The sequence below is a fragment of the Meleagris gallopavo genome, chromosome 5, assembly GCF_000146605.3.
Source record: "Meleagris gallopavo isolate NT-WF06-2002-E0010 breed Aviagen turkey brand Nicholas breeding stock chromosome 5, Turkey_5.1, whole genome shotgun sequence".
Lineage (NCBI taxonomy): Eukaryota > Metazoa > Chordata > Aves > Galliformes > Phasianidae > Meleagris > Meleagris gallopavo.
The window spans coordinates 38,683,427-38,701,792 of record NC_015015.2 but is presented as its reverse complement, the minus strand read 5'-3'; the positions used below and the strand labels follow the sequence as shown (position 1 = coordinate 38,701,792).

At 40.2% G+C, this 18,366-nt stretch overlaps 1 protein-coding gene across 8 annotated transcripts in view; it reads right to left on the bottom strand.

Moving 5' to 3' along the window:
• The window catches only part of NRXN3 (neurexin 3), an 896,531-nt gene that overhangs the window by 847,375 nt on the left and 30,790 nt on the right, over positions 1-18,366 (bottom strand). Inside the window, exons 3-5 of one of the 8 annotated variants that reach the window (XM_031553628.1) lie at positions 15,441-15,458; positions 6,934-6,963; positions 4,972-4,983 (exon numbers count right to left, since the gene is read on the bottom strand). The exons of the other annotated variants lie outside the window; for them this stretch is intronic. Of the exons in view, the coding sequence (XP_031409488.1) occupies positions 4,972-4,983; positions 6,934-6,963; positions 15,441-15,458 (60 nt within the window). The remainder of the gene's footprint in view (positions 1-4,971; positions 4,984-6,933; positions 6,964-15,440; positions 15,459-18,366) is intronic. 8 annotated transcript variants of the gene reach the window in all.

The following is an 18,366-nucleotide window of genomic DNA, read 5'->3' as shown; positions in this document are numbered from 1 at the left end:
TCGTATAACTTCGTATAATGTATGCTATTACGTAAGTTATACGTTTTTTTTTTTACCTTTTTGTTATTGTCCATTGAAAAGACTCCAATTTGCAGGGAAAAGCCAATCTCAAACCTAAACTGAAAATCTTAAATGCCAGGAAAAAGCACAATGTCTCTTTAAGAGTCAACAGTAAATTAACTTGCCCATAAGAGTGCAATAATTAGCAGTTAGTAGCTTATTAAAAGGATGGCAAAGGCCAAGTTGCCATCTGGGATCTCCAGTTTCTTGTGATTGTTATTATGTCAAGATGTGCAACTTGCATTAGCTTTCATGTCACTGTGCTTGCCCTTACTTTACATATAAATTTTAATGAAAGATACAACACTTTAAAAATCAGACGTCCATCAAAAGCACTATTAGGCTGGCTTTTACAAAGCATATGGCCTGTTTTGCTGCCTCTGCATCTCTACACATCACTGAATGCCTCCAATTTTAAAAAGAGGGAGAGAGGGGAAAAAGAAAAAAGGCTTTCAATGATATCAATTAAATATTCTCTTAGGGCAGAGTGAAACCTGAGCCCCATCAAAAACAGGAGACCACACCACAGCATGAGAGGACAATATTTTAGCTCCTGTTTACACACAACAAAACCACAATGCCCTTAACTCTCCCAGGAATCATTCTTCTTAATAAAAATGAAAGGCAATCAAGAGTCAGCTGTTTATTCACACTCTGGAAACACACAGGCTTGAAATAAGGCAGCAAGAAAGAAAAATAACCTACAAACTATAATGTACTTAACACAATTTTAAATATTTTATGCATACACATTATTTATAAACACAAATATGCCAAAAAAAATTACCAAAAATGTCCTACAGTGGACACATCCCAAAGTGTCATTTTATTTGCCTTCATAAATCTGTTAAGAGGAGAAATATGTCTGAGACATTTATTCATTTCTCTTAGCTAATACTCAACATTGTAGTGACTTTATTCACCAAAGTCCTGAATTTTCATAAATCCTGGAGCATACAGAAATAGAATGAATTTCTTGCTGAACTGTTCCCCAGTATAAAATTCATCAACCATCAATCATCTGTAATTACACCTAGAGGAATTAGAATGCGTGTGGCTTTTTTTCCCCTCAAAGAAAATGTGAAACAAGCAGCAAAGGTTTGCTTACAAAAAAAAAAAGATTCTAGAAGAATGAAGTGCACATTTAAGAGGCCTTGGATCTGTCAAAAAGGTTTTATGGATTGGCTATTTGCTAGCCATAAAATAAAATGCTTTATTTCTCAAACAGTGATTGAAGTTGATTTTAAAACTGAATGTTGTCATCCTTATAAGAATGCAAGAATTTCTATTTTTAAGAGGGGAAAAAAACAAACCCAAAATTATACACTCTGAAAGTATTAAAGAAAGGACTATAAGTGTAGAAAACAAAAACAATATTTGAATTTAAAACCCTCATATTAAGATATTTTAGAGGGCAAACAGAATAAGAGCCACTGCCAAGGCTGGCAAGATGAATGTAGTGTTGTTTTTCCCCTTGTATAATTAGATATTCATAGAGCACAAATGATTTAATTTGTTACTGATGTTTCCCTTAAAAATTTGCATAAGCCCTTGGCTACTCAGATGGACTTATTCACATCGCTCTAAAATCCTAATGGTATTACTGACAGGGAGCTTGAAATTATTTTCCAGACCAGTAAAGGCCAGTTCTTTCCTTCTATCCAAGTCCACAAACATGATTTCATTTTTTCTGTGCCATTTCTTCCTGATCAATATTATTGAACAACTCAAAGAGATTACAACTTCACACTACTCACTGAAGCAACACTGAACATTATAAGACTTGAAAGACTTACTTGGGATACGGTACTTAGGGCCAAAAGAGATACTCTGATCTAGAAATGCTGAGTGCTAAGTGGGGAACTTGACAGTAACCTCTGGTCTACACAACATGCAACCAAAATACCCCATCCAGGAAATACGCAAGTACTTCATCATTTATCTCTGACAAGGAAAAAAAATATGGAGAAAAACCTGCTTTGTGTTGCAAAACCGGCATGTGGCCTCATAGTTTGACATCCTGAACACAGTTAGTGATGGCAAAAAGGATCCAGAGCTTTAGAGCAGAACCTGCAGGCTGAGCAGGTGTCCTGGGCACACCCAGCAACCAGTGCACCTCACTGCCATTCTTTGTTTCAGAGGAGACAATGGGCACTTCAAGTTTTTGGGGAAATCTTGGCTCTCTAAATGAAGTAAACTGTGAAATAGCACTGCAAGACAACACAGGACTTCATTGACTAGCTGAAACTCATTCCTGAGAAAGCAACATCATGGAAGTGAAGTGTCCCATTAAGAATATTGCCAATCTCTCCTTTGGAGGCACCAACCTCAGTAGAAGCAAGATTCAAACCAAGAGTGGTGATAAAATAAAAACCACTACACATATATATGAAAAAGATAAAGGGTATCAAAAGCACAAATTATAATTTCTTTAACAAAGATGTCAAGAGTGCAAAAGATTTGGAAGAATGTGACTGTTACCTCTCCTTCAATAGCAAGTTACACCTGAATATTTACCATCTCCTTTGGTACCATTTTCTTGTTAGAGACAAACTCAAGATAATTGTTCCTTTAGTTATCAGTTCCCTCTTCAGGAGAACAGCTGCATTCAGCAGTTCACACCAAACTGAAGTCCTTACTGACCATCATTTACTTCATCTCTCTGAAGAGTTTCATACACTTAAAAACACAAATAGTGCACATAAATTTTAATGTAAACTCAATACGAGTGATGCATAGATGCTTTTCTTTATTCAATGACACCAGCCATTACCCTAAAATACCTCCAACTTCACCTTCTTCAGCTTTTCAAGAACTTATTAAAGAATTTTTTTAAAATGATAGATGCAAAAGAAGCCTATTTACTACAGTGGAAGCAAATAATGAAAGATTCATTGCAAATGATGAATGCAAAGGCACAGGCTGCTACACCTTGTGAAGATGTATTATGAAATCAAATACATCGTACCTTTTGTCCATGCACACAGCACGAGACAGGGCAGCTGCCAGTTCTTCCTAACAACTACAAGAATGCCAAAAAATATGAACCTTCCAGCTACAATCTGGTAGCATGTGGTACCACTTTCTCTGTGAGCTGAGGGCCACGTGTTGGTTCGAACTTATGTAGCTTGCATCCTCTGAAGGTAATATCATTTGTCACAAAGTGATGGTTCTCTGTTGAAGTCACTTGCTATAAGTAGAGCTAAGATTTACACATGCTGGGAACAGAAATATTTTCATGTAGTGACTCAAATTGTTTTAGCACATACAAATTAATTGCAGACTATAAATTATAATCCTCATTCATACAATCTCCTGTAGGAGTTTTCCTTAAGAAAAGACTCTTCATTTAGTCCTGTACACTGTCCTGCAACATAAACGCTACCTGAGAAAAGAAACATAAGCTGACATCACACTGTACACAACTTGTCCTAGCCTACACTCCCCTTCAATCACACTAAGCCATGCATCAGCTAACTCAATTATTGGCAGCTGTGTTGAGACACAGTAACATTTTGTATGGTGTGCTTACAGCTGTACATTCTCACTTCTTTTTTTGTGTGTATGTGATTATCAAGTTTGACGTCCACCTCTAAGAAGATGGCTCTGAGTACAGCTTACATATTATTCTTTGAAAAAGTATTCTACTAGTTTATTTCATATCTTTTCTACCCCATTTCAATGTTTGTTAGAAAAGATACAAAATAAATTAGTAGAATATTTTTTCAACCTCAAACAAAACAAATATTATGTGAGATATTCCATCACAAAGAATCTAGCAACACAAACTTGTTACAAGAGGGCAAATCCTCATAAAGAGGAATAAAATGAAGTGCATAATAAGCCATGGTGCTCCCCAGAATTCCGGTATGGAGGGAGTAGCAGTCAGTGGGAAGAGAATCCTAGTGCCTCAAAGGAATTTAAGATGAAAAAAATCCTCTGAGCTGTCATATCCTCCAAAATATATCATAGTACAATTAGTCACTTTATCCTCCAATGTCCTACTGCCATGGACACAACTAACATTCTCCAGTGTGATCCAATCTTGCTGATAGATAGATCAGACTCTTCAGCAGTATATTAGCTGAAGATGAGTAAGCCTCAGCATAATAAAACCTTTTAATCTCTCGATCTCATCAGAAAGTAAGATGAAGAAATGGATTTTATCCTAGCAGCAGTGCTTGTAATTTATCAATTAATCTTCTCCCTTCCCACCCTCCACTCCAACTGGAGACCCACAGCAGGTTTGCAGCATTTTGCATTTTTGACAGCTTTGATTAAGGATGGATGAATGCCCTCTGCTTGCTTGAGATAGGTGTGAAATGCTGAAAAAGCAAGTTTGGAGCCCCACAGCAGCCTCTCCACTTCATGCACTGTGCTGTACTGAGCTGCAGAGTGAACGGGCTGTTTAGCAATGCTGATAATTCCTGTCTATTCTGCAGCTCTTTGCAACTCAATTCCTCCTTTAAAAACAACTAAAAAAACAACATCTTTTTGCTCACAGGGAGAGGAAAATAAAGCAGAGATGGAGAAATGATACCACCAAAGACCTCCATGGTGGAAGAGTACTTGACAAAAGTAGGTCCTGCTTCCCCCCCACACCAGAGTCACCAGTACCAGCTCACAGGCCCTGGCTCCATCTGACTCAAGTAACTTTCTCACTTTGCCCCAGCATCATCAGTTGCATACAGCCTGGCAGCACAGAGCCTGCACAGCAGCATGAACAGGCAGGAAATAATATCTCTGAAAAAGGCTTCAAAGCATTCATCTTAATTTCTTCCATAATACAAAGCCAAATGGTTTTTAAAGCAGCAGCATTACATTTCAAGATGATCCACACATAAAAACACAATTTGTCCATTGACAAACATTTTGCAAGTAATGAAGTCTTATAAAGAATGCAATCTCTACCTTTACTTCTACCTACAGACAGGAAGGTGCATATCCAGTTAAGAGGAGGAAGAAGAGAGGTGTCCATCATGGAGTAGGCAAAAGAGGAGAAAGAAGCATAAATAACAAAATTATAGCACTATACCTCTGGCCATACATTTGAGAACAAGAAAATGAATATATTTATGCAGCAACCAAACCCAACAAAACAGAATCTTAAAGGGGAAAAAAAAAACAAACAAGAAAAGCCACAGCTAAAACACAAAGCAAGGCTTAAACAAGTGACAGCAAAATCAGCAACTGCCTGGTTAAGCCCTTTGGCTTTAATTTGATTTTCTACTGAGAAATGCAAACCTCTCATGCAATAGCACAGCAGTGATATGCCCCATTCCACATCAAATTCAAAACAGCAAGGGAAATGACAGAACAGGACAGACAAAAATAAATCTTGTGATAATATATTCACTAGACACATTTCACCTACCAAAACTAATGTGTTTATATATACTGTTGACATTGCATATTTACACATATATACATTTACATATTTTATACCCATCTTTTTTTTTTATAGAGATTAAATATTCCCTTTTAATATCTGTGAGTTGGTTGGCAAGAAAAGAGAATCCACTGTTCCCTGACACACTGTAGATAAATAAGGGTGGTTTCTTGACTAAGCACTATCACCAAGCCATGAGTACAGCTGAACAGTAAGAGGTCACAGAAGTAGCTCAATGCTTCCCAGAGCTTAGCCAGATGTTTCACAAGGCAAGTATCATGGTCTTGACACCCAGTGCCAAAGAGCCTAGTTTCCTACCGCATGGGAATGCTAACTCACTGAACACTGAGTTCCAGCTTCATTTCTGTTTCTTAAGCTTTAATGACCTCATAGGAGACACCTGCCTTGAATAAAAACTGCTTATGTCTTCAGTATCTCTTATGTCTCGTTGAGATATTATGTCCCTTTAATTCAAGTAGCTACTTACTGTTATGCCTTTACAGGCACTGTGTTCTTTGGATATGGCAAAAATTCAATTCTGTACATCTAGTCTAGAAAAACCACAGTGGGCTTCAGAAGCAGTATTCCCATTTTTTCCTCCACAGACAAATTGGAGACCACAGTCTGGTCTTTCTAGCACAGCATGTGTTTGGAAAACAAGTCTCCCTGTCTGTCCTGTTCTCATGTCTCTCTCCTCGCACACCTCGACTAAGATTTCAACAATCTAACAGGTGCATTCACAAGATCAGAATGCATCACCAGTACTTCTAACTCCTTCCTGCGTACCTATGTAAGTAAGATGCTGACACTGTTGAACAGAATTACCTCCTTTTTGCCTCACTTCTGCTCCTCAGCTTCTTGCTCCACAACCCACTATTGCAAAAGGGGTTAATGGTGCCATCATGTCACAACAAATAGATTCCTAACACAATCTAGTCTGAAATATTAAAACATGAACTCTGATACAGGCATAGATCCCATTTGTAGCCCAGCCTGGGGTTACCCCTGTTCTTTTTCTAAACCTTTTTTCTCAGTGCGTATTTATTTTAAATTGCAGATACAGGATTTACAGGCCATTCTAAGCAATTTTCCTGAGGATTCATAATGAAGTAGGATCATGCCATGAAGGCTATTAACATTTTTTTGTAATAATTGCACTCTTAAAGACCAAATTGAGGTTTACATTTACCAAGGAGCGGGAGTCATTACAGCTGGCACAAGAAATAAATGGGAACTCAGGTGGTCTGCATGGAGGGAGAAAACAGCCTTCCTTATTGTCAGCAGAATCATTTCACGCTCCCTAGACTCTCACTCCTGGGTCCCAGTCTGACAAGCAGCTACAGTTCCCAGGCAAAAATGCAAATGGTTTGACTGGGACCCAGCAAGTCCGGCTCCTTTTATCATGCAAAGCTGAGCTCAGAGAAGAAGCACAAAGCTCTTTTCACATTGAGTGACCGAAACAAAGAGAAAGTAGAAGGACATACCTTGTTCACCCATCATCAGGTGTGAGAGACCTTTGAAAGAGAGAGAAAAAAAACAGAGGAAGTAAGAAAAAAGGAACAAAACAGAGAAGAGGCAGCTATATATGCACACAGTTTGTGGTCCAGTGCCTCTCAGACTGGAGCTCACATACTTGAGTTAGATCAAGTATGGGTGTAGCACAAAGGACACACACGTATTCAGCTGCTGCTTTCCATACTGAGCAGGAAAGCTTCCATCACAGGTAGAAAAAGTGGGCTGTCATTTGCAGAATGGTAGCTGAGGCTCTCATCATATTCCCCGGGAAGCAACTCCAGAGGCACTGCACACCCATATGGCTACATGGACTGGAAGACCCCAGAGCTTCAGTGCAGCTCCAACAGGGAGCATCGACTTCTCTGGAGAGCTGCAGAAAGAATTTTCTTCTACTGAAGATTTGAAATTCAAAGCTGCAGTGGTCAGTGAAAGGGAAACCGTGGTTCAACCACAATTGCCTTAGAGGAAACATCTGGGCTAAATGCACTTAAACACAAAGCTATGCTCATTCATGAATGTGATGGCTTTAGCACATTTTTAGGAGCAGATCAACACTTCACACACACACCCCCATACACCAGATCAGGTAAGGACTAAAAGTACGTCTAACCTTGTACTAATCCAATTTTCTGTTAAGAATCAAGGATGCAACTTCTGAGCTCTATAGCTAAAGCTACACCAGTTTAACAATTTAAGGTAAAGCAGGAAGCAGTACAGCTCTTGGAGGTGCTGGTCACTGCCAGCTCTGTAGATAGGTCTGTGGGCTAGCTGAAGTCTCTCATGACTCTGACATAAACCTTGTTTGTCCCAACTACAAACAATTTCCAGACCCAGTTTTCAAATATGCTTACTGTACAGCTGTTTTTTTTTACAAATATCCTTTAGACACTATTAAAAACATTCTTCCATCAACACCAGATGACTTATTCTTTAATTCTGTGGCACATTACCCATGAAACTAACACACATAAAAATCAAAGTCCTATCAACTTGAGCCATGAGTGCCACCTTCCACACATAGTTCCCTGACCTTCTCCTCAGCTTGATTCCTCTTTTACATCTCCTACCTCATGCAGAACTTAATACAGCAGAGATTCTAGTGCATGTATAGATATGTACAGTCATCCCTATCTGAAGCAGCTTTGTTTGGTCAAACTCTCAACTTCTTTAATTTCGATGGAGACTGAGAGGTCAAATGAATTTATTAGAATGAAATTTTTTCAACAAGCAGCATGCTGAGTTTGAATTTGTTTATTTATCTCTTTGTATTTTTTTCTTATGCATTTGTTGGAGAAATCTAAAATCCAAATCATACCAAGAGTATGCTCACCCACAGAGAACTCCAAGCCAGATAAGGGGATTTATAATTGTACAGTCTAAGGAATGCAAATATCTTAACATTCTTGAAGATTATTGTGGATTTAGAAAAATAATCAGAAACACAACATAGCTTTCAATGGTTTTTAGTTCAGTTTTAGCTATAAATAAACATAGAGATTTGATATTGTAGGATGTATTTTTGCTCTACATTATAAGATATTATGTCAGTGATTAGTATTTCTGTGCTAAGAGGGTAGGTTGTATTTGTGTCTATATTTATGGCCACTGAGCCCATCATTCTTGAAAGGCAAATCCTCAAGCAACTGGGTGCTTGAAAGTCATACAAAAGTCACTGTAAAAGGCCAGGAGAAGACAAAAGTATAGTTGTTAGGACCAACAAAGCACAGAGGTCCAGTAGCAATGGTGTCCAGTTGGAGACAATGGACACTGACAAAGAGAGATCTCCACAGAGTAGATGGCAGAAGCCTGCACTAAGCACTCTGAATCACATCTTAATTGTGACCTCTTTCTCTCTGAAGAAGCCAAAAGAAGCTATAAAAATCCCCAAATGTCAGGAATTTCAGTATCATCTTTCTTCCCATCCTCAGAAATTCAGTGCTGCATGCCTCTTCTACCAGGCCCATCAGCCAGATACGGTCTAAAGTCCTTCGCTTGTAGCCCAGAATCAAGAACACTTCCCAAACACACTCGCCCTTCTGGCCCCCAGTGTGGACTTGGTGCGAATCTCTGTGAGAGGAAGCCTCTCAGGGAAGCCTTCTGACATTGCCTCTTGTCAAACAGAAATTATTGCAGCTGCAAGACCACACATTCCACTCCACCTTTTAATACAGACTGGACAACAGAAGCAAAGAGACTACCAAAAAAATAAGGTGCCCCCAAAACAATTTTTTTTTTTCCTTCTTAAAACAGGAAGGAAGAGTGGAGTGGACTTTGAGAAATAGCAGAAAAAAAAGAAACAATATTAGCTCTTAACTTGTCCACTGATATCAATCTCTGTTTTAGCTAATATTAACACCAACAGAATTCCAGATTTGTTATATGATACTGTAATGAAACAATTTACCAATATTCCCCATCCAAAAACTTTCCTTCCTTGCATTGTAAAGTAGGCATGAAAATCAAAGAATTTATCCCAGTAAAATGTCATTAACAACTAAAACCTTCATCTTTGGGGAGCTAAAATCTGTGACATTCGCAGCATGTATAACAAGAATCTTGAATTAATCACAGTAAAATCAACACAAAACATGAACTGACATTGTTGTTTCACCTTTACATCACTGTCAAGATATGATAAGGTACTAAATGAATTTCATATCAGAAAAATCAAAGTCATCTTCAAGTGGCACAGGGTAGCATTTCTTGTTGTACTATGAGGGCATCCAATAAATGCAAGAGGTCTGAGGAGTGTGCAGACCTAAAAATTAGACCAGATTTTGCCAGAACACCGGGGACATCTATCACTGTGTTATTTGGGTATTCACCGTACCGTAAAGCTAGAAAAGCTTTCAGCCAACTCAGGATACTAAATGAACTCATCAGGCCCCAAAACATGTTATTCACAAGTACAATCACAGCTTGGGTCAACAGGCACCTCATTCCAGGGGAATGCTACATGAAATCTGAATTTTCTCCTAAATTGGAGTGAAATATGCACTGTTTCAGCCTTCCCTTTTAATCCTAGAATTTTTTCCAGCAAGAAGCCCCAGCTGAAGCTACAGGGCTGTAATCCAGCAGCACACAACTGGGAAAAGGTTGGAACAGACTTGCATGAAGCACCATGGTCAAGAGCTGAGTTTTTTCTTAACAGATGTCATCATTCCTACAATAATCTATTGGCTACTTCCCAAGAGAAATGATAGGCAGCAAGTTCAAAACATAACATCAAAGCCAGGGAGCTGGTGACTTGCTATTCTTGAACTTCAAATTTGAACTACAATAAGGCCAAGTGCACGGCTTTGGAGGGAGGCTCTCAACAGGTTTCTTAGATAATAAGCAACTGCTTGTCCTACAATTTTGCTCACTGGCCATGATCTATGCCTGCTACAACTGACTTTTCCTATTGAGGCTTGGAAATTTTGGTTTTTTATATATTTCTTTAACCTACTACCAAATCAATATAATTTTCTTAAAGGTTAATATTAATCTCCCTTGATCTCAAAGCAATACTTCAAAGAACTACATTTAAAAAAACACCACTGTGAGCCATCTGCTTTCCATATCAAAATAGTAGAATTAAGTAGCTCTAATTGTATAAAGTATCAAGGGCCAATGCTGGATTCTTAGGAAGCCAGAAGGACACTTAAAAGTAACTTCAGAGTACAATGGTATGAAAGAGCAATGTAATTAAGCAGCAGACTTGTCTTTAAGAATTCACTAGGGGCAATCTGCAGAATGGAAGAGGGCATGAAGAAAACCTTGAAGCCAGTTTGAACTTCATCCCTCACTTCCCCTCAGCACTGCATTTTGGTACTTAACATTTGAAACGGAAAAATAAAACCACTAAAATCTAAAAAGGTGGGGAGAGAACAAAGCACAGCTGACAGTGACAGCTGACTGTAGCAGCAAAGGAAGACGGACTCCCTCATCTAGTTAATTACAGCCTGTCCCATGATACTGGGCCCATGCTCTGGGAGCGAGCACATGTGAGTGGGTGTGCACACTGCTGAATTGTTCTGTTAGGGTGGGCAGCCTCGAGATTTCCCTTGTAATGATGCTGCCAGATGAATAGCTCAAAAGCTCATAATAGAAGGAAAATAGGCCGTCAGGCAGCAGCCAGCCAGCTCTCCCCAGAGGCAGGCTTATCCACATATGATGCTTTCCTGGATACCGGTCTCCCTGACCCATTCAAACAGACAGTAAGAGATGCAGTATGTGTCTCCCAGTCCAGCACACACATGCAAGTCCTTTATGGAGTTGATGAAGAAATCATGCAAACCATGGCTTTAAAAAAATAACACATTCAGAAAAGGAGAGCACTCTGAGCGATGGGCTTTGTTCTGTACACTTCCTATCCTAGTTTCCTAGAACAAGTTCTTGCTTAAGAAACAAGCTTCTTTCCTCTCTGAACTTTCCTACCTCATTTCCCTCAGCCATTCCCTCTTTTAGTTAGGAAGAAGAGTTTCTTCCCTGGTTTTTCTAAATCTCAAACAGCAAGGAAGCACCCCTAAAAGAACCCGCATACCAAAACCTGTGCATTCCCAACAGGGCCAAAAGATGGGACTCAGGATAAGAAGCAAAAGCCTTGTATGGAGCGATATGAAGAAAAAGCTAAAGAAAAAAATCATTCTGAGATCTAGTTCAAATCTTGTACCTGCTAGACAAGTCAGCTCTGCCAAGAGCTTGACCTGATTTGTTGGCTGCTGGCATGTATAACACCCATTTCATATAACCAAGCAAGCAGCAGCACAGGCTGGGGAACAGTCAGTTTTGTTTGATTCATCTATGAGGTGCTCAGCAGCCAAGGGGCCTGCAAGGAGCCAGCTGGGAGCACAGTTCTGTTATTGTAGCTAGAGGCCCACTTCCAATCCAATTACACATAGCAGCTGTTCTAGCTCCAGTTTCCCATCCCCTTTGCTTCCCTTGCTATATAATTCCAGAATAGGTTTTGTCATTAGAGGCAGTAAATCAGCTTGAGTGACACCAAGTTTGAGTGATCAAGAGAGAAATAGCATGAAATGGGAGCCAAAGAGAAAGTAGTTTATCCTGTGATCCATGAGCAGAAGTAGACATCAAATCACATGAGGAGGGTTCGGAAGATGTTGGTGTTTGAAAGCATGAAAATACACATGCAAGATTAGCAAAGATGACCGCATGCAAAAGAGAACATATGCAGGAAGCAAGAGCAGAAGGTGAATGCATTTTCTGGACAGCATATAAGATGTCTATCAGTGCAGATATGAGCACCTGACCAAATCAGCATACAAGTAGGAAAGGAAGTACTATCAAGCACAGATTAGGATTCCTCATCTTAGAAATGAAATGCTTGACAATATATAGAGATTCATTCCCAAATAACACAGAACAGGTGAACAGGGCATTTTTTCCCCTATTAGCCAGGAAACAAGGAGTAGGAGGAGTCACTGAATGAAATTCTCAACTAACAGCTGTAAAACAGAAGGAACTACTTTCCACAGTTGCCTAATTAAACAACAGGCCACTGTAGAGGAAAAATATATATAAGCAGGTAAAGGAAAAAAGCCTCAAAGTGTCTAAAGAAAACAGGTCATTAGATGACTAAATACACCATAATTCAGATACAACATTGTCAGGTCAGGAAGTTCTTAGGGCAGAGACTACCAGAAACTATAAAGGTATACCAGAAAAAGAGCAATACTAGCTTTGTTTCTTAAGTTTGTTCCACAGCATCTACTTTCAAAAAAAGAGGCTTCTGGACCTGGAATTCTTGTTCTGAACACAGTATCACTACTGCTATTTTTTCACAAATGGATGGCCATAGAGCTGAAAAACATTAACATTCAGTGCAAGAGAATCCTGTTTATGGACAGTGCATCTGCAAAGGACGTGCAAAACAAGAACAATGGTAGCATCTATAAAGAACATATACTGTTACGAAGAGCTTTTGACCACCTGTGCAAGTGGCATTGAAGGCATGGCACAGGTGGCTTCTGCTGTTTGGTACCTAGTACCTTCTGCAAATAGGAAACCTCAAATAATCTGCCACACAATTCACATGTATTCATGCCCAAGCAGCAGAATTCACATTCAAGGAAGCAGAACTCAGCATATGGGTACCACTTCAACAGAGCTTGAAAGATTAAAAACCAGATGAAAAAACTGCTGGTATGCTCATGCTGTCAAGGGCCTCTGCATCCTTATGGAAGTCTTGCTCAGGCAAGGACTAATTTCTCCTCAGGACCCTAACTAAATCATTCCTATAGGATTGTGTCCATTCAGTTCATCCCTACTACATATTTCTGTTTACTTTGAACAAGACCAACTTCTTTGCACCTTGCAGGAACTGCATACAGCAGAGCCCTGTGCTGTGGTCCCCACTGCAGCCCAGCCAATTCACAGACATCTTCTGAAGGATTAGCTCTGACCAGTCCAATTGACAAGAATATTCATTCAGTTAATCAGTGTCTCTTTTCAGCTGTTCTGCTGCCTGTGGGTAAACAGCTACCAGTAGATCATAAAATCCTTAATTTATATTGCAAACCTTGAATGGTTAAAGAAATCATTTATTAGGACTCTGGGGCTTCATCCTCACAACCTGGGTAGCTGGATGGCAGGGAAGAGCTAAGAGCTCCATACAGATGAGTAGAAGGAAGGTCCATAGCCAAACCATGGAGCAGCCCAGGCATGCAGCAGCACCTGTGCTCTTCCCAAGAAGAGCTGAGCAGGTGGATTTGAAGTCTAGGAGCAAGCAGCTACAGCGCCTTATAATTAAAGATGGGAAGCTGTCACAATGAGAACACACAAAGATGACTGTGGCAGTATATAGAAGAGAGCATCCAAGTGTGACTACAAAGCCATGTGAGAAAGCACACAAGCAGTGAGAATGAAAACATATATGACTGATTAGGAGAATAAAAAAAAGTACATCCAAAAATACAAATGACAAGGATAAGGGGGAAGTGGGTAGAAGAACCCATCTGCAGAACAGGAAGACGCAGCACAGCCCACAGCATGGTCCTGGCTTTGTTGTGCTGCCTCTCTCTGCCTGGGCTCCTATCAGTGATGTAGTTCCCCTCTGCACACCTTGGAGATGGCATTGCTGTTGTGAGACAACATTTCCTCATGGCATATCACAAATAAGATAGCTGTGTATTGGTAGAGCATATCAAGGCCATACCTTCCCAGTTCAAGCACTTGCCACTGCCACAGACACTGACAGCTTCAGGTTGTGGTGGGGAAAGCCTGTGGCACTGAGCCTTTGGTGCTTGTTCTGCCAGATCCTGGACACCTTGGACTGGAGCAGGGAAGGTGCATGTTCAGCCCTACAGGTTATGGTATCCTGAGCCTTTTTTCTCCTAAGACATGCCAAGCAACACTTGCCATTTGGCCACTTTTATTCCTATTACTGTCACTTGAGACACACACAGACTGCAAGGGATCTTAGTAGAACAAGAAGGTGACCAGTGACAACAGTCCCAAGGGTTAAAAAATATACTGAAATTACTCAAGCTGCTGGCCCTTACTGCACCTTTCTGAAAAGTTCCACAAAACCTAATTGTCCATTGGTAGAAAAGAAGCAAACTGAAAGGAAAAATCATTCCAGGCTCAAGTTGGGTTTAGCAAATATTATGCATGAAGTGAGGAAGAAAAAGCTTCAGTCCTCTCATCATCCCACCACAGCCCTAGAAACACTGCTGTTTGGCTCTCATTTCCGTTTCACATAAAGATAAACCAGGTGATGCTGCCTGAGCATGAGGGAAAAAAAAAAATGAGTTTCCTAAGCTTCAGTGGCCAGAGTAAGGTACTCTAGTTCAATTAACTCCTGAAACTAGAGCTGGGGGAACTGGATCCATGCAACAATGAGAAAGCAATATAGAGAGGGAGGCTTGGAGTTCTCTGTGGTAAAATGCTTCCTGTGGGAAGAATTCCCCAAATAAGTGATGCAAGTCTTTTAAATGAATTATTAGCACACTGTGGGGAACAAAAGCCTTAAGACTTAAGTAAAATAATACATTTACATTTGGCCAGAAACATCCTCACTTTTTTTTTAAACCTAAAATAAGAACAATAAAACCCTTTGCTAGGGGAAATGAACATCAGGTGGTTTTCAGCAGGACTAGCAAACAGAGTAAACTATGCTAGCAGCAGGAAAATGATCTAGATTTGTATTCCTACACATATACGAGAAAAACTGTATATAATGCAGTGTTTAATGCTATCTTATTAGCAATACAACCAACTATTTTAATGCCATTTTCATTCAGAAAACATCCCTTTAACTGACCACAGCTTCATCTCAGAAGAAGAATGTTTTATAGCAGTGAAAGTCACAAAGTCCTCCTTTCATCACAGACTTTGCAATCCAGACCCTGTGATATCCAGGATGGAGATTTGTGCTGAACACTCCCAGGAGGCCAGATGAGGTTTCTGCCCTTTGTAACTGCCCACAACCACTCCTCAAAGAGCAGCCCTTCAGCTCACTGAAGGTAATACTTACCTGGAATGTGATTGACATCTGTCGAAGTATTTTCATGGCAAGCAGAAGGGAGAAAAGGAGAAGAGAGAAGAGAGAAAAGCCATTAGAGATTCACACAGCAACTCAGCATTCTTGCACGGAAATCAATTTCATGCAAAACCAGAAGTAATTAGGTTTGTTAGAAGGCCACCCATCTGCAGCCAAACACTCAGCCATGCAAGGGAGAAGGTTTTGACTCCCTCTCCACTGTGCATGTAAAAGTGAATCCACCATCATATCTGTCCAAAAAGAGTTCCTGTAAGAACATTGGTTAAAATACTCCAGTTTTCACACACAAATGCAAAAGGAAGAAATAAAACCTACCTGCCTGCAGTAGGTTTCCAGTGCACATAAATTCAAGCAAGTTTTCAGAACAAATGGAAAGTAACCTGCTCCCCTTTTATGAGGGGCCACGTGAATTTATGACCAGGTGCAAGACACTCAATCCTGAAGTCCAGAAGAGAGCCCATTCCTTTTCATTCCTCCTGCCCATCATTCTCAGAAAATCCCATCCTTCATTGCAGACAACAGTAGTGGTGGGGGAGGAGTATCATGAGTTGGCACATCCCATGTTGTCTTTCCACAGGATGTGGAATTCAGACCAAGTGGCATTCAATACTTTCTCCTTTGTTACATAGGACCACTTTTTGGACTCAATCACATAAACCCCAGAATAAGTTAGTCTTTCAAAATACACATGAACAAGGCTAACATAGAAAGGTGTATTTTTGAATGTAGAACTTTTTTTTTTTGCAGAGCCCAGCAAACCCAGGGAATGTTTTTTAAAAAAGAAGCCTCCTACATCTTTTTTAGCATTCCATGTTATGTCTTGCTCTGAATAGCCACACTTACAACCCCATGAGGGAAGAACCTCTGAAATGTCAGATCAACACCTTCCTTCTAAGGCAGTCCTCCAAAGAAAAACATGAACTTGCTTCCAGAAACAGTAGGGCCAAGTCCCTACATAGCATTCCTCCTTGGAGACCTGAACCTTGCCCAGGAGCTGCACTGTCGCAGGCACCATCCTTCAGGAAAAGCTTCAGAGCAATACATTAACCCCTCAGATTCCTACAGATCCAAAAACATTTCTGCCAGAAGTCCAGGAGCACGACATGCCAGGTGCTCTGGCTACACACCAGGGTCTAAGAATGTATTCTCCTTCCCTGAATATCCCCTCCAACTTCTGTCAGTGTTCTCCTCTCCAAACTCACAATATTCCTATGAAACCACTTCCACTTGTCCCAGGACACTTGCATTTTGGAAGTGAGTGATTGATTCCTATGCACATTGCTTTTTGTTTATCACTTTGTAATTCCAGATTCATTTGAGGTAGAGTCCCTGAGGCACACCACACATACCAAACCATCCTTCGCTAAGGAAGTAATAACTCAAATAAAACAATGCACAAACAGAACAGGGACTGTCGCACCACCTCATTTAATTTCCATAACTTGTACTAAATATAGATGCCAAATCTGGTGAGTGGTTTTTGTTGCCTCTTTCCTTTTCAACACATAATAGTATCTAGGATCTGGTATCATGGCACATGAACCCAGTCAAAAACCTAGTACTGAACAGCTGCTTGAAAATAATTATTTTTAGACAGGAAAAAAAACAAACATCAGGCAGCAGCACATGCACTAAGGATGAAAGGCAAAATGAGGTGAGAGCAAAAAGGAGTAGACTTAACCACCACTACAGAATGCAAATGTGATGTCCTCCAGTGGACTTGTTTCTTTGACAAGAACCAAGGTGTTTTCGGGGGGAAAAAAAAAAAAAAAATCAGAGTTGCAATCAGAGATGATCACGTATTTCTGAAGATGAAAGAGGGAACAATGTAAGATACACCAATTGTTACTGATAACCCAGCAGCTGCTCCAGTGCCTGCTCCAAACAAGTACAAGGCTCCAGACCCACGTGCTCCCAGACAGCACCACAGCCAGGCTGCCCCAGGACCCAGGGAACAGCAGGCAGTGCCAGCAGGGCCTGAGCTCCAGGAAGAAACTGAAATGTGCTTGGAGGATAAAGAGGATCACCAGAGAGAAAGGGCAAAAAGAAAAAGCAAACTAAGGGTGTGGAAGGGTAAGCACATTAAGCAAGTAAGAGAAGAGGCAGTGGGCTATAACTGATAAACTGCTTTAACTAATACTTATTTAACTGTGTGTGAATTAAACAGGTCATGAAGTTGTTAAAAAGGGGAACAATTAAGTGTTAAGAGCTACATGAGCATCTCCTAGTTTTTCAATGCAATTAACCAGGCAGCCAGCAAGGGATTTCCATTTACCTACATGCTTGATGCAGATGTCTCTAAGAGCAGGCATCTCTGAACCTGAATGGTTTTATACTTAGCTTTCTTCTTCCTCCTTTCTTTCCTTTTTTTGGGATGTCTTCACACAGCATGATTTATAAGTACACTAATTGCATCAGAAAAGCCAGTTTGCATTTCTGTGACACTTTTGCAGTATTTACCTACTTGGCAGCCAAAGTCATTAGAGCTACTGCTTTCCTACAATAAATACAAAGGGAGTTTCCTGTATTGCAGACACCCCCCCATGTGGTATCTGCTAGCAAATGCTGCTTTTCAAATGGTGAAATTATTTTTTATTTTAAAACACACATGAGAAAGCACTGCTTTCTTCGGTAAGACAAAAAAAATGGCACATAGCCAGTCAGCCATCACAAAAGACCCTAAACAAGTATCAAAATGGCAATTGGAATTGCCATGCCATCCCTCCCAGGGAACCCCATACTATCTCTGCAGTGCAGGGTCCTGCTCAGCTTTGGAGCACAATTGAAAATGTGGTTGCATATTTTTTATCTACCAAAGAAACCCTTAAGCAGAAACCTCTGATGACATGCTCATACAGGGCTGGTGTCTCCCCAGTTGGAAGAAAGCCTAAAGAGTAGA